The sequence below is a fragment of the Penaeus vannamei genome, chromosome 28 (assembly GCF_042767895.1).
Source record: "Penaeus vannamei isolate JL-2024 chromosome 28, ASM4276789v1, whole genome shotgun sequence".
NCBI classification, from domain to species: Eukaryota; Metazoa; Arthropoda; class Malacostraca; order Decapoda; family Penaeidae; genus Penaeus; species Penaeus vannamei.
Genome location: NC_091576.1, coordinates 17,011,164 through 17,033,663, shown reverse-complemented (window position 1 = coordinate 17,033,663; position 22,500 = coordinate 17,011,164). Strand labels below are relative to the sequence as shown.

Here is a 22,500-nt window from a genome sequence, read left to right as displayed (position 1 = left end):
CTTCACCCAGTCAAAGCAGTTCTTATCCTTTTCTGGAATGTCTTCATCTTTTTCATTCCCAGCAAGACTACTGACTCGGACCCATGATGTCCTGGGACCTTCACCTGTGCCGACCTTTAGCTCCCAGTCTGGGTCAACATCAGAGATGGCAGCCACATACTGCTTCATGGCTTCCTCTTTTGTCATGTCTCCCATACTCTTCCATGCCTCCCACTTCTGCTTACCCTTAAAATCAAAGAAACCTGGCTTGGGAATATTGCATGTTCCTTCAGTAGCCTGCTTATAACGGGCATAGAAATACAGAAGTTTTTCTGCATCCAAGGATGCAGCATGGCTTTGCAGTAGATTTGCTGCTTTTAAAAAGGAGCTTTCTAACTCACCCTCTGGTGGTGCTGTATATTCTTCTAAGTCATCCATATTTTCTGTTCAGCTATCTAATAAATACAAAAAATATCTAAACCAATATCTGTAATACTACAGTTGTTCAAACATGAAGATTACTTTGTTGGTTCACACATTTAAATTACTTTGTTGGTTCACACATTTAAATTACTTTGATGTTGGCTGTACATTAACTATGCTTCCCTCAATGAAATGTGTTGGCTTGCTGGTTGCTGAGTCATATCCATTTCTGTTGCCAAACTGCACAAATCCAAAGCCCCTGCTCATTCCACTGGACTTGTCAAACACCACATTGGCGCTAGTGACGAAGCCAAACTGTGAGAAGTGCTGCCTAAGCTCCCTGTGACCCACTGTCCAGGGAAGGTTTCCAATGAAGACTTTATAGAGGTTGCGGGATGCCATTAGGCTTCTGGCTGTGAGAGGCTAGGAGCGTAATTGGGATGCCTCAGGCGATGTCCCCCGGTGAGAGGAATGCTGACTCACTTCAACTTCGAGCAGTTCTGGTGATCTGAAACACATGAACTGTGTGAGAACCAGGTAAGTTGGAGTCAGCTATATTGGGTATGTCTGCATCAAAGGTTGCTAGGGGCAGCTGGGTACACGACAGGTTCCACTTATGCAGGAGGTGTTCTAGCGACCAGTCAGACGCTCGTTCCTGATAAGAGCACACAAACCGGGCATGGGGGTTGTGCTCCAACAAAAATGACACTGTCACCAGGATGTCCTCAAACACAGCTGGGTCATAAAAGCAGTCGGAGCCCAAGATGATGTCTATGGGCCCGAGATCCAAGAGCTCGGGGGTGAAAAGGCCCCAGGTTATGCCTACCACTGCCACTGACCCAACTATGCCATTGGCCTGACATGACACCTGGCAATTCCTCAGACATTTGGGTAGTTGCCCCGAGTCTGACAGAATAACATTAGCTCCACATTTGGCTGCTACAATGCCTGGGAGAGCAGTTCCTGCACCAAGCTCAAGGACATTGCGTTTTGGGAAGTCGTGACGGTGGTACCAAACATACTGTGCCAACACTGGGGCACAGGGCCACGTGTACATGCCATAGCTGGGACTTACTACCTGGAAGGGATTAAGTGGTTAGATCAAAAAACAAAAAATTACTATAGCTTATTATACTGCAAACCAAACTTTTGTTTTGGAATATTTTTAAGTTGAAAGAAAAAAAAAAAAAAAAAATTAAAACAGAAACAAATACAATAAAATATAAAAAAGAATAGACAAACAACTCAATTGTCAGAGCTTTCCCTTAGAAAAGACTAGATAGACATTTAATTTCAAAAATATTAACTACAATTACAAATAAAACTTTCTCGATACATATCAAAAACTACATGCATCACATGAAATCACAGAAAATATTAAAAACCTGATATACTCTAAAATTACCACATCAATTCTTACTAACAGACTGCCTTTCCCCCAATTAGTATACTAGATTGAGGGATGTCTGTGCAAGAAAAATAATGGGTAAACTTTCTAACAGACTGTAATGAGCAAAGGCCAGGGTGACGGAAAATACTCGCCACAAGTGCACAAATCTCATACCCTGTGATTTGATTCATTTGGCGTTTAGAAGGGGGCTTCAGCATTATTTCCATCGATAAACGATTGTGGAATGTAATGTGTGTAAGCCATGACTGGAAGAGCACCGGCTCTAAGGAACATGCCATTTCCATGCTGTGCACCATATTCCTGGCCACTGTGACCAGTGGCACAGGCTGTATTGCAGAAAATTGAAGATCACGAAGAAATACGTTATATGAAACAAATAACCAAATATTCCAAATCTTTTTGGATATGGAGTCTGTGCAAGGAAAATAAACTACTACCATCTGGATAAAGTAAATCAAAAGGCAAATATGGACATAAGAAAATGGTAAAAAAAATAAAAAATAAAATAAAAACTTTTTTACAGAAAATAACTTGGCAAAACTTTTTTTACAGAAAATAACTTTGCAAAGGAGAGGCACAGAGTCTTGTCATTTCTCATGGGTATTTGCGCACGCCCAGCCTATGCATCGTACGCCCGGTTGTTGGCCTGTATTTTTACACTGTGGTTTCTGTGATGCAACCGGATCTAACCAGTTAACTGAGTAGATGACTTTTGAAGCAATATGACAAGATTGATTATCAAATGAACTCCAGTCAATGAAAATCTAAGATACATAAAAGAATATACCAGTTCATGTTGCGGAGAGCTTATTCAAAATTCACATTAGCTACCAAAACTAAGAAATGCTTTAAATTTCTTCCATAACTTAAAGATTTAAATCAACTAAAAAAGCATGCAGGGATTTCATGGACAAGGAAACTAATTCCCTTATCTTCAATTCTCTGATGTGACACCACTAGTGTTTAGAACAATTACATGCATGACTTGATCCTGTGGTAAACCAACTGGGAATGTTAAATAATAGTAGTACAAATTTGCTATGTAAAATAAACCAAGCTGGCTGCGACTTCTACCTACAACAAAATCCATGAAACAGGATATTAACATAAACTTGACAAAGCCATTTGCTCATGATGTGTAAATCTTCATCATAGGAACAATACTCTTTTATCCAGATGATGTGACCCACGCGTCATGAAAAATTTTGGCTTTGGGGGCAGGTGACATGAACATGCCCTCATGAGAAAATCTGGCTGCGGGCTGGGTGATGTGAACTTGCCGTCATGAGTGCTTTGGCTGAAGGCCAGGGTGACAGAAAAAGGCTTGCCATGAGTGCATAAACCTCCTGAAGGGTGACCTGACTCATTTGGCAGTTGGAAAAGGGCATTTCCATTATTCCTGTTGGGGTATGCAGTGTTTGAGATCCTTGACTGAAAAGAGAGCCCACTCTAGGGAGGATGCCATTTCCAATCCTAAGCATCCTATTCCTGGCCTCCATGACTGGCAATGCATATTGTATAACAGAAAATTGATTATGACATAAAAAAAAAAAATAATAATAATAATAATAATAATAATAATTATTATTATTCTTATTATTATTTTTTTTTTTTTACATATATCTATTTTTCTTTCACTGAGTCATGGGCTACCTAGAGGGATGATATGGTCTGTTCAAGGAAGTCCATTACCATCTGGATAAAGCAAATCAGATGACAAGAATAGACATTGGAAAAAGGCAAAAAATCTAAAAATGCTTATGCATAAAAAGAAAAAATAAAGAGGAGCCAGTGACATAAACCTAATGCCCATATTTTTGCCTGAGTGACTAAAATGAAGCAACCAGATACAAGGGGTTAATTATACCATCCCACTACAACACCGTGAGCTTGTACTATTCTACAGGGAAGAAGACAAGGAAAGAATTTTTTTTTTTTTTTGACACAAACACAAGCAGTTCGGCTTTTTTTTTAAATCTTGTACCATATATACTGATTGACTGACTGAGTGCTGATTACAAAGGGTTACTCCGACTGATTCATTAACTTATCAATGATTGTTCATCATACAAGATAAAACTCCTTTACATGAAAGTACTATGAAATATTTATACTACAAAAACACCTCCATTCAAAACTTCTAAAGCATCATATAAAATTTGTCACCTCTCTCTCTCTCTCTCACACCCAATTGCTCTCTCCATTACTATGCTCTAAAACATTCAATGTACTACCATTCAAGTTCCACAAGATTATGGGATATCAATGAAAAGGACTGCCTATAAATTAATACTGGTATTCTCTAGAAAACAAAATTTGCAGGGAAGTCTCTCCTTCCCAAAAAGCATTTAGTAGACTGTGAGAGATCTTTCAGCCATTCCTTATTTACTGTCTAACAAGTAATTAGTCAATGCTCTAGCTTACAAGAACAAAGGCAAAGAAAGAATGCAGTAAGTCAACAACTGCAAAAGCTGTTGTAATTGCTTATCCCTACACTTCTATTGGTTTATAATTTTATCAAGTTGGAGACAACTTGCCATTTAGATAAAAAAGAATAAGAAAATCTGATTTGGCAGTTACTCAAGTTACTGGTAACATTCTGGTAAAACAGTTTGGACTGGTTTTTAATGATATACAGCTGAGGAGGTCTACAAGCACATCTTAAGATTCCACATGATAGGGCTATATCTGCCTTTGCTGGAGTACCAAGACCCATAGAGGATTAATGAAAGGCTCATGGATGTATTCTAAATAGCCAGAGGTTATGCATATGGCAGCCATATCCAATTTCTTGTGGTTAAACCTAAGCTAATGTAACCCAATCTAAGTGAAATGAAAGTGGTAACATCTTTTGGGTCAAGAAGCCACCATACACAGGACATCAATTGGGAGCTTTTCTGCTGTACCTGTAGTCACCTAAATAATTATAATTATCAGAGGAGGAAATGCTTCCTCTGAGGGTGTCTACTGGACTTAAGTACAATCTTAATCATGCACTATATAAAAATTACAGTAAACTGCAAAACAGAATGCACAAATAAAAAATATATAACAGTAATAAATACTGACAATGCACAGTATACAAATTGTGTGAGCTTTATTGCTCCCTTATAAGCAATGATGTTTATGAAATTTTAATCATCTATTTATATATTCAAGTATTCATCTTATGATCTATTGTGGAATTATTCAGTATTTCTTTTATCTATATAATACCTAAGATATTTACTTACATGTTTACTGCCGGTCAAGGATCGTTAAATAACTAATGATATAACCACTACCATTTTCAGAGACCGTCTTCCTGATAACTTTTTTTCAATACCAAACACATTAACGAAACAAAATGTCTAAAAAGTAAACAAAAACAAAAACAAAAAGTACGAAACAGTACAAAAACAATAACTAAAATTAAAGTTATTCGTAATACCAAAAGAACTCAAACTCATAACGAAATGTTACAACCTCCCTGCCTCTCTTCACTCAAACTCCCCTAACCTCTCCAACCTCGCCCACATCTCCCTCATATCCTCACCTCCGGAATCAGCACCTCAAGACATTCAGACGAGGCCGAGTTCCTGCTCTCACACGACCTAAACAGGAATTTCCGAACGTGTTGCGGAACCTCAGCCATGCGCCTTCGGGGGACTCACTCTCGAAGGGATCGCTAGTGTAAAGTTTTGTTTTTATTTTTGTTTTATGTTTTACTTTTGTTGTTGTTGTTCTTTGGAAGGGTTTGGGGATGTTAGGGAATTTATTGATATGTATAGCATCAACTATTTTACTTCAAAATGCCAAAAGAAATATATCATTTTCCATTCTTTAAATTTCCTCGTTTTTTAATCCCGTTTTTGCAGGGTTTTTTTTTCAAGATAAGAGGAGATTGAGGGAATTAATGTATATGTGTTTTTTTTTCGTTCCGCTTTCTAGTTTTTGGTGTTTATATGTATGGTTAGTTATGGGAAAGGGGTATTTGAGTGATTTTTCTAGAGTTTTTGGTATGGATTTTTTGTCTTTTTTGTATGATAGGAAATGTTATGTATTACCTATCTGAATATATGCACTACAAAATGCATATCTTTACACATTACATATCAGTAAGGTTATAAATATATAAGGGTATTACAATCACGAATGTATAAACGGGTGTAGTATTTCGAGGTAATAGTGCACAATACACGTGTAATTGCTACTGAAAAGCCATTACCGTCCGTTCACTGAATAGTATATGTATGATAGACAATATATCAGCCTAATAACGAGAAAAGAGAGAGAGAAAAATACGGAATAAGGACTTTAATTACATCAAAATTTACAAAAAACGCATACACCATAACAGATCAAAACTATCAAAATTTACATTTAAAACTACAATACAAAAGTGACATTACCAAATCTTCCATATCAAAATAAAAAGAGAAAACACGATCGTCCATTCTCAAAAAGGAACCATCCCTCTGGTCGTGACACACAGGTGACGTGTGTGTTTGTGTCAGAATCTTCTTGACGTCGAGAGTGAACGCGTCGCTTCCGTACTCACTCCCCGCCGTAGCTCCATCACAGAAACATGGTAAGTTTGACAGATTTTGGTGATGTTATAGAGTTTGGAAAGTTTTTTTATAGTGGCTTTCATGGAGAATAGAGTAAATGTTCATGCGAGTCGTGTGGAATCGTTCTATTTCATTGGGAATTTCAGATATTTTGTTTTATTTTTACCGAGTGGCATATGGGGTCACTTGGTTTATTTATTTGGGATTACTTCTGTTAGTGCGGTTTAGGGCTCTGATATGAGCATATGGAATGGTTTGTGCATTTATATTTATAATTTAGGGGAATTTCGGGTTGGTTTATGTAGAACTTGAATGGCAGGTGCTAACAGAATATGCGAGGACATTTACCGGTATATTTTTATGTCGTTATTATCGTATTAATTAAGGCCTTGGATCGTAATCTTTCCTAAGTCCATTCGGTATGAATATCAAAGAATAAAAAAAAAGATGCAAGTTTAAAGAAATGGATGATTATATTGAGAAGCCATGAAAAAATTCCCTTCATGGGACTAGTCCTTTCCCAACATACAGTTTAAAACAAGGAAAAAGCCCTATACCTTTTAAGTACAGAGGACAATCAAAGCAATGAAAAGCAAAAAAAAGAAACTTTGGTAGTTTTTCGACATACCAGTAGATGACAGCTGGATCCCATTTTAAAAGATGTTTCATGTCAGTAAACCTTATTATGTTGTCATAAAGGAAGATGTTTGTCAAAAAAGATGGCTGCTCTTTTTTGTTTTATTGTTTAATATGAAGTAAGATGCTTTGCCATCAACCCTGAGGAAACCCTTATTTTCACTGTAATGATGAAATTCCTCAAGATTTTGACAATTTTAAAATGGTAACCTTCCCCCTTTCCCCTCCCCCAAGCCTTCCTCGCCAAGTTCGACCATTGTGGGGTCTGGAGGCCGCTCCCCAGCCCGCACAGTGTCCCCCCGCAGTGGAGGGTCAGGCTCGATGGCCAGGCAGTCTGGCGGAACCACAGCTAGACAACGCAAGACCACCACCTCTACCTCTGGCCGCAGTTCAGCCTCAACGGGAGGCATGTGGAGGTTCTACACTGACGACTCCCCAGGAATCAAAGTGTGAGTATATGTGGGCTGTTAAGGGGTTTACTTGGGATGTAGGTTGGGTGGTTGATGGAATTAGGTGGTGGTGATTGAATTGTCTTCTTGGTATAGAGGTTTTACTTTAACCAGTGTATTTCTGACAGATATAATTGAAACTTTTTGGATACATATACTCCATGGTGAAGATAATCATTTGAATTCATACCTTTTGCTATAAGTCCTTCCCTTTTTTGGCTTGGTTGGATTCTCCACTCTTTGATTGAGGAAAGAACTTTCAAAAATCGTTATTTACCGCTTGAAGTTTGGGAGATTCTTTTTGGGGTAATTGAGTATTCAAAAGAAAAATCGCAGGTTTATTAATTTTTTCCTCTCCTCTCCTTTACACAGTGGTCCCCTGCCAGTGCTTGTTGGTTCTCTTGTCTTCATTGCCACTGTCTTCATGCTCCACATCTGGGGCAAGTACACGCGCTCTTAAAACCCCACGGATGCGGACAGGTCTTTTCCAACTCAATGCGAGTGACGCTGTGGAGTTGTCGGCAAGGGGTGTGAATGGCTGAATGCGAAGAGAATTGTTTTTTGTTTTTTATAAGAATTGCTCTGTCAACCAGGAGCTTCTGACTTTTGTGAATGAGAAGTTGATAAATTATTACAGGAGAACAGGCGTGTATAGACGTTTGCTTCATTGAGAGGGTCACCTGGAAGTTATCGAATGATCGGATCTGTTGATCATTCCAAAGTTTAAGTGATTCATTTATATAAGATTTATATAGGTTTAAGGATATGTGGAATTTTTCTAAAATAAATGTTATATGAATGTTCTGGTTTACATTTACATTGTCCATAAGTGTTGATTATTTGATGGTCATTTACAAGTCCATATTTTGCAAGTAAATGAAAAAGACAGTAGTTTTTCTTTTATAAATGCTACTTGTATAAATATGGACAAAGTTTTTTCAAATCTCATTTTTTTTTTTTCTAGGAAATACTAAGGATTTTTTGTATGGTTTCATTGACAAGAAATCTGAGTGTGGTTCCAATTTTAATTTTATTATTGGAAATCCTTACCTCAGTTTTTGTTTGTGTGAAAAGTGATAAAATAAATTACTATATCAACCTCCATAATTTTCCAGATGAATTTAAAATAAATAATTACATTTTAAATATAATTTGTGCCAATATCCAAAGTTGAACTACTATCACTAAATTAATTTTCTCTTGCCAAAGTCTGAAAATAAACAGCAAAAGGTTAGACCCTGAAAGATTACGGTGTTGAAAAAGGGCTTTATTAACTGAAATTACAAAGTTCCTATTTCAAGTAGAACCTTGCCTACAGGAAGTATTTACAAGTGAAAAGTAGCATGCAATTTGATATCGAATGTCGAGTTGATATGCTGTATTCCACAATCACCACCCTATCAATGTTCATATGAATATTAGTATTCAGAATTGTTTCAGCCTTAGTACAGACTAGATAATCTACCAAGCTAATTGCAGGTGTCAAACAATTGTGGACCATAGCAGTATATTTGATACCTTTAATTTTTAATGGGTAATTATTAGATCTACATTAAGTTTGCAAACTCCGGGTTCAAAGTTAGCCCAGCCTTATTACATCATCATCATATGGTCTGTCCACTTGAGTGGGTATGATAGATAGGCACAAGGGTAGTTTTCACAAACAGGCAAAAGACTCGATAAACATGTAGTTTTGTTATTTTCTCACTTGTGACTGGTCTATATAGGTGCCTGCAGTTGTGCATGCTTGTGGCTAGGGTTTTAGACCTAGTCTTTGTGAGGGGCAGTACCAATGTGGGCGTAAGCACTTATGATATCAGAGTTGATTTTGCTGTTGCCGTACCAAGCGGTTCCTGGGTGATGAGTTTGGCACAGTTGTTTGTGGGCATCTATATTTTGATGGTTTCCTGCCATTGACATCCCCTCCACCTAGTCTGGATTGTAATTTGTGATTTGGTAACTTTTTGCATGTAAGTAATACCCCTTTAGTGTAGAGCCTTAATAAACTGTCTCTTCACTAATCAGGTAGTGCCCTTAGAGGGAAAAGTCTAACTGCCATTGCCTGTCATGATGTCCATACTGCAAAGTAGAATCTTGAGCAGTTCTGACTGACAGTAACCAGTGTGTAGACTGTTGAGCAAAGTATGGAATCATTGTGGTCAACACAGTTGAGATAGAAAACATCACTATTTGCCATATTAATTGCTGCTATCACATCAACTAGTCCAGAGATTTTACTCTGATAGACACAGGAAGATCCCTTGACTTGTGTCCACTACCCACTGCTTGACATTACAGATGGTGTAGCTTGATATCAGGTATCTAGTGAAAATGAGAATGTTCCCAATGTTCTAAGTGCATAAAAGGATTATTGCTTTACACTATATATATCCCTTCTTAAATATCTGTATATGCAGTGTCCTGCGCTTACTTCAACATCTGATGGAATCAATTAAACTATTTAAAGATGTCAAAGCTTCAACTAGTGCAATACTTTTTTCCTCAGTTTCTGAATTAATATTTTTAGATTTAAGGAACTTGTCTTGGCATCTGAATTTCACTGAGATTTCATTTCTGCTTAGTATCAACACCATTATTATAATTTATTTATAAATGCTGAATGATTGTCTACTGTCTAGTATGAAGGATTGCATAGTTTAACTAGACCGTTCAATTCAAGTATATTACATGCCAGAAGAAAAAAATACAAAGGCCTGTTTTTAAAGGTCTTGTCACTTAGTTTTCTTTCAAAAGAAAGTATTGCTTATAAAATGAGGATTTAAAATGCCAAAATTATTTTTTTTCAATAATAACCTATTACGTAAAAAGTTTGGACAATCATTTTATAAAATTAACTGATCCCAATGCATATCTATTACCTATATACAAGATTCTGATATATATATTTGCTTACAATTCATTCTTCTTAGATATCTCAAGGCACAACCATACTTGTCCAGAATCACAATGAAATCAAAACTTGGTGACTCCTTCCTATGTGTAATAAATTTTAATATGGGCCATTTTCCATTGCTATCTCTTGCCACTAATGACCTCAAACTAACAAGCAGACTTTTAACAATTGGCTATTCAATCCCTCAGATCTTTCCTGTTGAGAGGGAGCTTTTTAGGAGTAACCAATTGCACTCCCACAACAGAGTAATACATGATGTACATAAAGTTGAGAATAATTATGGAACAATTATGAGTGTGCTAAACTTGGGTACAAAGTATCAGCTGGAAGTATGTGTGCATAAAATTTTCTGTAAATGGGCACTGGCAGCTGAGTGTATATCTTCCACTTACCAAGCACTGTTACCAGATCTAGCACTTGCCAAATGGCAGGTTTTGGCCATTGTTGGACAGCTTTTGTGGCCACACAGGAGACAGCACAGGCAATTTGATTGTGTGACTGTAGTTTCCCTGCTTATGTTATATCCACAAGACTGCTACGTACCTTCTAAACTCATGAACTGGATCGAGTTCTGCATGGAATTTGTGTTGGTACTTTGTGTGCAGTTACATTTTCAACAGCCTTTCCCACACTACCTCTGAGATATGACAAACCTTATTCTTCTCTTTCTTTCCTGCAAGCCTTGTTTTTCTAGTAGTAAATTAAGGAAATGAATGTGCTTTTCATCAAGTAATTGAAGCCTGTACAGAGATACCACATAACCTCGCTCTTTACCATAGAAAAAGTCTTGATCTTGCAATTAGGCCTTTTGAGCATAAGTGTGGAGGAAAAACATAACCCTGTATTACTATTTCAAAGGTTCTCATCAGAAAGTCAACTTTACCCTTTCCCAATTTGTGTGACTAGAAAAAGGAACCATCTATTTTTACTGAACATCATGTTTAAGAATTGTATGACAAGTCAAATATAATATTTCAACCATTTGTACTATGCAAGAATAGGCCTACGAATTTACAGCATGATAAGAGTATGTAAACAGTAATTTACTCTCAGTACTTTACATGCTCACCAGGCACAAGGTTTACTTAACATACATATGCCACAAGCTAAGAATTTGATAACCTATTGGATTCTATCCCACTAATATCTGGTAATTGTAGCCTATAGTCAAGAATCCGTCATGTGGAACTAGAACAAGTACAAGTTATACTAATCTCACATTTGTAAGCTAAAGTTTCAATGTAGCAAGACTGAAATGTGTTTATATTCCTAGGATGGTTCTGTAGGAACTATATAATCCCAAGGCCTTTAAAATCTAAGCACACTTTGAGGTGTCTCTTAGCATGAATGGTTTCTAAAACTGACGAAGTATCTTCAAGCATGACCAGTATGTTTTAACTTCTACACAAAGTTTGTTTAATTCTTGCACTGAGCATTTTCTTTGACTATTCTACAAAGATTTTGGTACTCGCTTCCATGACAATACAAACTGATATGGAACTTCTTTCCCTGAAGTCTTTTCAGCAACAGTTGGGTTTCTTTCAGGGAGGGAGTTACTATAGCAAAATCACTCCCTCCCTCAAGAATATATACTACAACTTTTGTGATATGTTATTATGTTTCATTATTTTTATTAAACAATGGCTATCTGAAGCTACTTTCTACATTGTATTTTCTCACAGCTTGGAAAATAGTAGAACTTCCAAAATACCATAAAAATGATCTTGTCATTTACATTGAACTGTCTAAAATATTTACCTGTATTAATCCAATACCACTCTCATATTCCCCTAATATCTACAGTAAATCCTCAAAATCCTTGAAACCTCTCTTGCTCAGTTGGTTATAATGACTCGGTATTGCTATAATAATAACACATTTGACAAAACATTTCCTATTCCTGGTACCTGTGTGTTCCATTTGCTAACCTTTTCCAAGAACAAGTATATACATATGTATATATATAAATATACTTTAGCGTCTTTCATAGAAGTCTACCACACTAACTGACAATACAATTGAAATGTACACAAATTACAATCTATACAGCACTTATCACACAAACCTATTTTCAAACCTATTTTAGCTAGCATTCATCCTCAGTTGACTTTAATCACTGTCCTCTATCAATGTATGAAACCGATTTGGGCATGCATGACATAACTGTACACAGCTGGACCCTTGAAAAAACAACAAAAATGAGAGGTCAAGGGCAGTACCATAATTGGTCTATATCAGTCTCAATTCTGCTCTTTTGTGACCAAATACAGGTGACGTCCTTAAGCGAAGGAAATTTAATATTTTTAAAGAATACAAGAACACAAAAAGCAAATAGAAATAATGTGAAAGAAATCAAATATTTGAGACATTGTGTTACTACAGCAAATGATTTTGTGCATCTGTTATCAAAATCATTAAGAGCTTAAATTTATTGACAAGGAGGAGGAAGGAGGACCTTGGCATGGGAAAAGAAATAGGACGGAAGAATTAAATTAATAATAATGAACCAGGACAATTACTGGTATCAAAAGGAGTGAGTTACAATACTCTGTATTAACTGTAATTCTGGGAAATTAGTTTATTATATTTTTTACATATTTACTTCATCTGAACTTTACCATATTTCTCTTTTCATAATGCATAAATACTAACAATGTAGAATCTCAAAGCAGAAAAAAAAAAAAAAAAAATGCAATATACATTATTACCTATGGAATGTTACAAACTTGAACATACAAAATTTAAAAAATCAAATTAACAAATCACTATAATTTAGATAAAAATATTTCAAAATATAAGATACAGCAGAATCTTGAAATTATAACAATGAGTTCATTATACAGTAGGTGGCACAACTATATAATCTATATTTTTTTCGTAAGTCGAGGAAAAGAAAGTTTCCTAAAATACAATAGCAATGCTATATATACAACAAAAAAGTTAACAAAACCCTCTCTATAATGCTCATATATAAATAGTTCTCTCTTTTTCTATAACAAAAAACATCAACTATTATCAAATATATGAGCCTGCTATTGCTATTACTTCAGACCCCTTTTTTAAAGCACAGTAGGCCTAGTCTCAGAAAAAAAATCTGGTGCGAGATTCTCCCCACAGCTTTCTACTGGGCCTCAATGCGCTCCAAGTATGCTGAAAAAGCCTCCTCTTTGTACTTTATTGCTGCTGCTTCCGGGTCCTCGGCCTCTCTGATCCCTCGGCCCACGATGATGATGTCAGCCCCTCGCTCCAGGACTGCTGCTCGTGGAGTCACATACTGCAAGATATTTGAGGAGGGACTAGCATAGGGATGTGGACTGTGTGTTATATCATTTCCTTATTTCCCCTTTGTTTTTTGCAAAATGCCTTATTTTCAAAAACTTAAATATGTATGGAAATAAAATGTTAAAAATGAAACAACTATACAACTAATTATGTTAATTACATAAATCAGTTACATAAATGATGGGCACCCCTAAAAATTTGAATAATGATATTTACATGGTCCTTGCTCCTAGGTTTTACTATAAACCACTGAATCTAAGAGAAAGAAGCAGAAAATAGGGATAGGCAATTATATGAATTTTAAAATATAGCCTAATTCTCGTATAAATAAAATGCAACTTATGATTTCCTAAAGCCAGAAACCAATTACAATAACAAACATTCTATCTATTATTTTTTCATCTTTTCTTTGACAATCAAAACACCCTTGGGCTTGCTCAATCATTTACCTGATATCTCTGCCATCAAGCTTTCCTATTTCACTACCAAAATGCATCAATACCCTATCCAAAAGGTTACCAGAAATCTATGGAATAATACAAATCTCCCTCCTTTATTCACATTTTTTCCCTTATGACTTTATCTTTGCAGGAAAGGTTATATGGTTAGGCAGTATCATTTTGCACAGCCTAAATGTGGAGAATGTCTGCCTGAAGGGAAACCAGGGATATTAAATTTCCTAAGTCCCCGCATATACCTTGAAACATAACACAGGAACCAAACGCATTAGAATGATATTTCATGAAAACAGCAACACTTTTAGCCCTCACCTGTTGTCCGAGCCCATCAACAGACTTGTCAAGTTGGACCCCCGGTGTTAGGAGGATGAAACGTGGGTCACTGCTTACATTGCTCTGTGACACAAAGCCAATCACAAAGTAGGTGTGGTTCTCAGCAATCTTGCAGCAGCCTAAATTGCAATGAAGAGTAATAAAGAATATATAAAAAAATAAAAAATAAAAAAAATGACTGATTAATATCACAAAAGGTGTAGCTTCTCGGGGAATTCATTCCACTATTGCAGTGGAAACATTTTATTTTCTTCATTGCCTTTGGATGCAATGTATGTCATGCCACCATTATCTCAGTTTAATGTCTTTCTACTGTGGACTGTGGTGGCTGGATGCTTCTGCAAGAATTTATGGCAAAATATAACACCAAGTTTGAAGGCTATAACAAAGTCACAAACTTGGACTTTATTGGTGCATAAATGGCATGAAAATAAGTGCACTGGTTACTTGCATGCCCAGAGATGTTCAACCAGGCCAGAGACATTGCTTAATGTTAATAATTTAGCTTCATCAAGAGTTAACAAGCAACAGGAGGAAAGACCTTGTTAAATACTCCAAATGCATCTCTCTTAGGGGATAGTTGACCTACAACCAAATGGTCTCTTCATTTGGACCTTCCAGTTAATCCTGAAACTAACAGATAGTCCAACATCATCCAACCCAATCAACCATATGAACCTCGTGGGGGTGGCGGAGCAATGAGGTACTACTTACCGCTGACATACTCCTGCGATGTGAGAGCTCCCGATGAACTCATTTCAGATACCAGAACACAGCCCCGTGGTCGACCATTTATAGCAGACATTAGCCCTTCAGGAAATAAGATTAGCATACATCAGAAAGAATTTGTGAACAAATAGTGTTTAATGGGAGTCCTACGGTAATTTAAGACTTAAAACTAAACAAACTAATGGTGTTTGTTTTAAATACTGCTGCACCCTCACATGAAACTGTAATAAAAATATAAAGGAAGGGATCATACAGATGACTACTTTTTGCTCCTATACAAGTGAAGTATATCCAACTGAACAACAACAATAATAATAAAAAAAAAAATAATGAAAATAACAATAACAACAATAGTAGGATATATAAACAACAATCCAATGAAAACAACCATCATATACTAATAGTAGTAATGATCAATACAACAATAAAGTGGTAAGAATTCATTAGCACTTTTACCTTTGATAATGCCATCACCAGGCAGGCCATGTACTGTCACAAGCTCTGCCCAATCAACAATGTTATAGGCACCTCCTGAGTACTGACTGGCTACAGTGCTGCCAATATCTCCAAATTTCCTGCAAGAAAAGATTACAAGGAAATTAAACTATTGACTTTGAGTCTAAATTCTTGTTTTTAGTGTGTCCGTTTTCCCGTTTCCTTTAGAATAAATTAGTCCACATATAATCTTCCAGACTTTGCTAAAGAAACTAGTATTCTATTTTCTGAAAAGAATTTTTGCAAGTGAGGAAACTACAATCCTGCAAAAAGCAAAATATAAAGAATGAGAAAATTCAGGATATACTTACCCACACACACTCTTCACCATAAAGTGTAATAGTTCCTGTAATATCAACTGATGACAATAAATTATTAAAATTGATCCTCTTGACGTTTTCTACGTTAATGAATTTTGACAAGTAGAGACAAAAATGAAGACAAGACACTTGCAACATACCTAGTTTGTCAAATTACCAAAATCTGTCTCTATTTGTACAGAATTAAGTATCCTGCCACTGATATTTCACAAATGGAAAAAATGTTAAATGAATCCTCTAAAACTGTACAATTACTAAACCTGTATCAAAAGCCTATTACACTTCTGCTCACAACACAGCATTTCATAAACCTCTGCATAGGAGACAGACAAATTTGTCAATGATGCAACTCTTAATGCCAATAGCATGGCTGATAAGGGGACTACATGGATGTATGTAAGGATACAATCTCATTTGATTAATTCTGTGTACACATTGCTGGCTCCAGCAGTGAATAGTCACCAAGGGGTTAATTACTAGGCCTACCTAAACTTGCCTATTTGCACCATTCCTTGATTCTTTGGTGTTGATATCATTGTCATTGAAAATAATAATGTTAAGAATGATGATAATAGCAATTGATATCAAAAATAATTTCCTAAAAAAATCAAGCAATAGGGTGAGGAAAGGACTGCTTGATTACTAAATGTTTCTGAATCTTTTTATATGTAAGAATATATAGCAATATCAAGTTAAATTATTAGAATAGATGGAAAATTAAGAAAAAATCTTTTGATTTTCAAAACTGCTGGTCACAATCCTGACTGGCAGCATGATAAAGGAGGAGGAGGAGGACTACGACAAAGTGAAGGTGGTAGTGGTGGCAGGGGAAGAAGAATGAATGTAGCAAAATCAGAAAAGGAAGTTGGAAGAGTCCTTAAACATAGAGTAAATTCATTAAAAGCTGTTAACTATATATGTGTGCTTACAAACCTGTCTTCAAAAAGCATAAAGTTGTGCGTTGCTGCGAGTTCCTTTAAGCTCTCAACTGTTTCCTTGCTGAAGTCTGTCAAGATGTCAATGTGGGTCTTGAGCAGGCAGATGTGAGGACCAACCTATAAGGAAATATTTCTATCATCTAGTTTTTAGACATACAAAGCTCTCCCTAGCTGTTAAAAAAAAAAAAAAATTGTGCAAAACAATAAATACAATTTCACTCAATCATAAAAAGATTACACAATAAGAACTAAACATCAAACTCCTTCCTGATGACTAGAATAAGGAACGGAGGTGCCATCTCTGAAATACAATCATGCAATCCTAAAATCCTCTCCACATCCATTCTTATTCCCTACACTTACCATTACAAACAAAATTCTCCATTCCACATGTAAACAACACACACGCTAACGCGCACACACGCTAACGTGCATACACGCTAACGAGCGCGCACACACTCAAAATCAATCATCTTTGAAAACTCTGAACTGACCTTCTCTGCCAAGGATATTAACTCCGCAGAGGTGGTGACATCAGCTGCGACACACAGGTTTGTCTTCTTTGAGGACATGATCTCAAAGAGCTTCCTGGCCAAGGGGTGGTTGGTGACGCTGGTTCGAGACTCAAAGGATCTCTTCTTGCGGTCCATGACATCAATTCCTGGAGGGAACAGGATATATGCCAGAAGTAAGCATTTAAGAGTGGAAATAGTACAGTGCATTTATCAAGAAGAAAATATATATTAACTACAGGCACTCAGAGTGCATACCTCTGCCAAGGGAATATGGTCATTGATGCGATAAAAATATAGACTTGAAGAATTACATTAAAATCACCTCTTTCTCAAGTACACTGGTGACATCCATAAACATAACCTCCTTGGTAGAGGTGGTAAATGTTATGTAGGGTGTAATCATAATTCCTTCTGTGCAGCAAGATCAATCAATACAGCAGGAAAAGAAGGAAGTTAAAGTAGACCAGGAGAATATGCCTTCTGATATACCTAAAAAGAAAGAGCTACCACAAAGGTCTACCAGAAATAAACTTCCGGCTAGATATGCTGACAATTATATCCTTACGGGAAAAATGTAATTGTATCTATGTGTAATCAAGCCATTGTGATGGTATCAACTGTATGCTTCGGGGCAGTTGTAATACTTATAATTGTGATATTGTCAACTATTGTGATATTTGTGATATTATGTATTTATTTAATATGCTTCTGAGATTCTCAAAAATTGTATTATCTTCCATAAGGAGAAAGGAAGTGTTATGTATTAACATATACTAAATGATATATGCTATTAACACTAAGTTCCTATGTATAAATTGACTAACAATTATTATGTTTGTGATACCCGTGCAACGATGTGCAATCCGTTTTCTATGACCGGTCAAATGTATGCCCTAGCGGCGATGTATGTAACCCCTCAAGGCTTAGCAACAATAAAGAGTAGACATAGAAGAGACTCTTTCTACAAACCCTACAATAAACGGGTTTATCCATGACTTCGTGATCCCTACTTTGGCGAACGAGGATGGGAGATAATGAAGTGCATATCTTATGATTTCAGGTGAGATATGAACTGACATTATACTGTTTGGGAGATAGATGAGAACATCCCCAACAGTAAAGGTAATTTTACTAATAATAGTTACCCCATGGTTACCCTATTGTCAAGGCAATAAGGGTAATTATTATTATTCTAATTACCTTGGCAATAGGGGTAAATTTTGCAATCATTCCAAAAAATCCTGGATCTGGATCATGATTAGGATCACCACCAAAATTTAATGGCATCTAAGTTAGGGTAAGATACACATCTGGTAAATATTTCATAAAAAGCCTTTCATAACTTCTTGAGTTATTCTGCTAAGCAATGAACAAACAAACCAATGCAACCAAAAACATAATCTCCTTGGCAGAGGTAATAATGATAATACTCATAATAAACATAACAATAACAATAATAATAATAATAATTGTAATATCAATATCATTAAAATGGAAAGTTACATCCATTCATAAATAATCAGCATAAAAATCAGAATAAACATTCATTCTAACGCTTTTGAAATTCCTAATAAAACTTGTTAATTATATCTGCAACCTAGAAAAATGTCTATACAACAGAACAAGAAAGTGATTAACACTCTAAAATGCAAATATCAATAAACAATAACATCTCCTTTGAACTTTAATTTTTCTTATTTCATTTTTTGGAACATACCATTTTTACATGAAGATTTCTCCTTTGTGACGATTGACGTATCATTGTGTGATTCAACAAATTCCAAAACCGATTCTGAAGTTGCTTGGTTGATGCACCCATGTTTCAGAAGGATTCCCATCATCTTCACATTATGGGGAAAAAAAAAAATATATATATATATACATAGAATGACATTTTTCAAACATAAATCTCACATAGGAAAAATAAAAATAAAGAGGAAGATAAAAAAATATCACAGCCAGACCATCTTTTACTTTTATCTGCCAACAATCTCTTATTTACAAAGATCAAATGACTTCTTAATCTTTATCCCACTTCTGACTACTACTCTCTGCTTTGGATATCACCCCTAGCTTATCAATATAAACCAAACGATAACAAATGAGTCTTATGAAGACATCTTACCAGAAGTCAATGCTTACCTGGGTCATGGTAACAACGGAGATGACATTAACCCCCATGGAAGCCAAGTTTGCTGCTCCTCCTTGCTCACGGTCGAGGAAAACAATGGCATCGTCCACTTTCAACTTCAGCTCCTTCAGGGTCTGTAAAGAGAAGATGAGGGGTTGGTAGTCTGTCTGAACATTTAGTACTGTGAATGAGACTCTTTCATCACATGGTGATGAAAGATTGTTTTCTAATGTTAAGATCATAGCCTTGTTCTTCTATTTCTTATATTCCAGTAAAACAAACAAACACAAATACACAAACAAACAAAACTTACCTCTAGGGTCTCATACACTGAACTTCCAGACACAATAACATCCTCAATCATGAGGCAGTTCTGGCCTTCTTCGTAATTTCCTTCCACCAGCTTCTTGGTTCCGTAACCTTTGCTCTCCTTGCGCCGAATCAGCATTGGAAGTTCCTGCAAGATCGCAAAATATATAACACGTCTTATTTTCTACCTTTCTTTCTTTATTCCTCCTCTTCATTTATTTCATCTTATTAATATATATAATGTTTTCCCCCTTCGGTGCTGTGTATTCTTATTTAGTTTACCCTTTTTTTTTTGCTTAATTTGATCTTATCTTGCATACTTTATACTTCCTGCAACTTCAAATAATTGCGCAAGGATTTTTTTTGCGGTTTTCTTTCTTCCTATTTATATTTTTTCTTCTATAACTTTTTTTTTTTTTAATTTTTTTTTATCTTTCCTTCAAATGCAAAGCTAGCCCTTACCACACCCCCTCCATATTCTGCTGTCCTGATTTCAGGCTTTCTGTAAAATCTGATGTACATGACAATAAATAATCTTAAGAATGAGAAATAAATACAGTGTAATTAGACATTCATGCATCAATATCTTTGTATATTGCTGCCTAGGTATGGTGGGTGGGGGTTGGGGTACGGGGGGCTCTTTATTGATTAATTTTTTCTTTTCACTCATATAATCATCAACAAAGAAAGGAAGAAGTGAGAGAGGAAAGAAAGAAAAAAGAAAAAAAGTTTATCAATAAAGGTATTAAAAAAAAAAAAAAAACAGCGAGAGATTTTTACAATTTCTCATGACAAATCTAAGTCAAGAATGATATATATGCAGGCAGCATTACTTCTTAACTTTCTTTTATACTTTTTAAATATTGATTTCATATTTTCTCTCCTTTCTCTCTCTCTTCCTCTCCCTCAAAAAGGGGAGGGGGGATGAGAAGGGAAGTGCCTCTCTCCTCGAGATTTGTCAACTGAACTCAATTTGAAAGACAAACTTTCACCAGCAACTTGGCTCCATCCACTCTTTAAGTCGTAATGCACACTTTACTCTGCTTGGGGTTGAAAAATGGTGCTTGGTTGGGGACCCATAAACTATCCATCAAGTTCCAGGTAGGGCATTTGATGGTGGTTTAGAAATGGAGTGCATGGTTAAGTTATTGGTTGCCTTCTGTCTATATAGGGACATACAGACAGTGGCCAATTTTTTTTACTTCTGCCATACATTCAGTAAGTCATCTGGTGCCTTTTTCACAATGACAGTTGGCAACCATGTTTTTTAGGCAGCTTTATCTCCAGCCTGTCATTTCATAGTTTTGCATGGGGGATATTACTTGCACTAGGCCCAAAGAACTTGTGAACCACTTCTGCCATTACAAATAACAATAATAATAATGTTAATAATTATAATAATAATAATAATAATAATAATGAAACACCACCAACTCCACCACACTCCATCAGTATGATCACATTCCACTATCATCACACTACCACACATCACAGAGCTACATTCCACCATTAAATGTTGGTGCAGCAGTGACACTCCTAACAAGATATACTGCAAACCCTCTCTCTTTGTAAGCTAAAGGAATTTATTACCTTTTCAACACAGTTGCTTTTCTTAAAATTCTGGCTATGCCCCGTGTGTGTGTGTGTGTGTGTGTGTGTGTGTGTGTGTGTGTGTGTGTGTGTGTGTGTGTGTGTGTGTGTGTGTGTGTGTGTGTGTGTGTGTGTGTGTGTGTGTGTGTGTGTGTGTGTGTGTGTGTGTGTGTGTGTGTGTGTGTGTGTGTGTGTGTGTGTGTGTGTGTTTTTATGCATTTAAAATGCCATCACCATATGATATTCCCACAATTCCTCCATACAATTAATTTTTCTTTTTTTTTTTCTACTATGTTCATCCTATGAAAACATGTATGAAAAGATACAAGATCTCAAGTCAAGTAACTATTTCAACATATATTTTTTTCAATCAGATCATTAGAAATTAAGTTGTGGGAAGGCACATGGAGTCAAGGATCCAGTCTCAAGTTGTATAAATCAACTCCATTTGCCCAATATTTCATCGTGGTAGATGGTATTTGATATGTATAACATCCCATATCCTTAAAATCAATAAAATCTTGTAAATACTCTCAATGACTGACAGTCACACACACTAATTCTCTTTCTTTCCTTTGCATGCAGGGGGGATAGCATTTCAAAGAGAGTGTACATCATACAAACAAACATACAAAACAACATTATACCTGTTTGGTGGAAATTACAGTAGCAATGGGCAACCCCGTATAGGCTACCCCGCAAACCAGGTCATAGTCCGGGTTTGGTCGTTTGGCCCACATGAGTTCGGCAACTGTCTCCTGTTGGACAAAGTGAGTATCAATCAGTCTTCAGAAGAACAGAAATAAGATTAACGAGAAAAATTAGATTATTGACCTATACATTTGCAGTAGGCGGTAACACTGGATAATTAGGGGCTGTCTAAATCACAATTCAATGGCCTTTGTCAATGCAAAATATACTGACAATGAGATAACTATGAATACCATATTTTAGTTACATCCAAAAATATGCTATGTCCAGCAAACAGAAACACAATATTAATATTCTATCAAATCCCTGTGATACTAACACAGTACT

At 36.1% G+C, this 22,500-nt stretch overlaps 4 protein-coding genes across 4 annotated transcripts in view; 1 reads left to right on the top strand and 3 right to left on the bottom strand.

Moving 5' to 3' along the window:
- The window catches only part of LOC113809399 (acyl-CoA-binding domain-containing protein 6), a 1,339-nt gene extending 435 nt beyond the window's left edge, over positions 1 to 904 (bottom strand). The window contains exon 1 of the mRNA XM_027360976.2: positions 1 to 904. This exon is cut by the window's left edge and continues 435 nt beyond it. Coding sequence (XP_027216777.1) covers positions 1 to 417 — 417 coding nt within the window. The 5' untranslated portion in view covers positions 418 to 904.
- Positions 1 to 5,503, bottom strand: part of LOC113809400 (histone-arginine methyltransferase METTL23) — a 5,938-nt gene extending 435 nt beyond the window's left edge. Inside the window, exons 1-2 of the mRNA XM_027360977.2 lie at positions 5,349 to 5,503; positions 1 to 1,480 (exon numbers count right to left, since the gene is read on the bottom strand). The exon at positions 1 to 1,480 is cut by the window's left edge and continues 435 nt beyond it. Of these exons, the coding sequence (XP_027216778.1) occupies positions 887 to 1,480; positions 5,349 to 5,447 (693 nt within the window). The 5' untranslated portion in view covers positions 5,448 to 5,503 and the 3' untranslated portion in view covers positions 1 to 886. The remainder of the gene's footprint in view (positions 1,481 to 5,348) is intronic.
- A 778-nt stretch (positions 5,504 to 6,281) lies between these two features.
- Positions 6,282 to 8,247, top strand: Sec61beta (Sec61 translocon subunit beta). Its single transcript, XM_027360979.2, has 3 exons — positions 6,282 to 6,383; positions 7,234 to 7,448; positions 7,821 to 8,247. Exons 1-3 carry the CDS (start codon positions 6,381 to 6,383, stop codon positions 7,906 to 7,908), a joined length of 306 nt encoding a protein of 101 aa, XP_027216780.1. The 5' UTR covers positions 6,282 to 6,380; the 3' UTR covers positions 7,909 to 8,247.
- A 4,668-nt stretch (positions 8,248 to 12,915) lies between these two features.
- On the bottom strand, positions 12,916 to 22,220 carry r-l (rudimentary-like; the record flags this gene model as incomplete). Its single annotated transcript, XM_027360975.2, is given in 10 exon segments — positions 12,916 to 13,636; positions 14,415 to 14,554; positions 15,150 to 15,245; positions 15,621 to 15,739; positions 16,913 to 17,034; positions 17,412 to 17,578; positions 19,150 to 19,273; positions 19,575 to 19,697; positions 19,877 to 20,020; positions 22,110 to 22,220. Coding segments are annotated over 10 exon segments (1,299 nt in total), but the record flags the coding sequence as incomplete, so codon positions are not given.
- Between the last annotated feature and the right edge of the window lie 280 nt (positions 22,221 to 22,500).

Coding starts and splice junctions, on each gene's coding strand:
- Sec61beta (XM_027360979.2), top strand. Junction 7,449..7,820: donor GACTCCCCAGGAATCAAAGT/GTGAGTATATGT, acceptor TCCTTTACACAG/TGGTCCCCTGCCAGTGCTTG.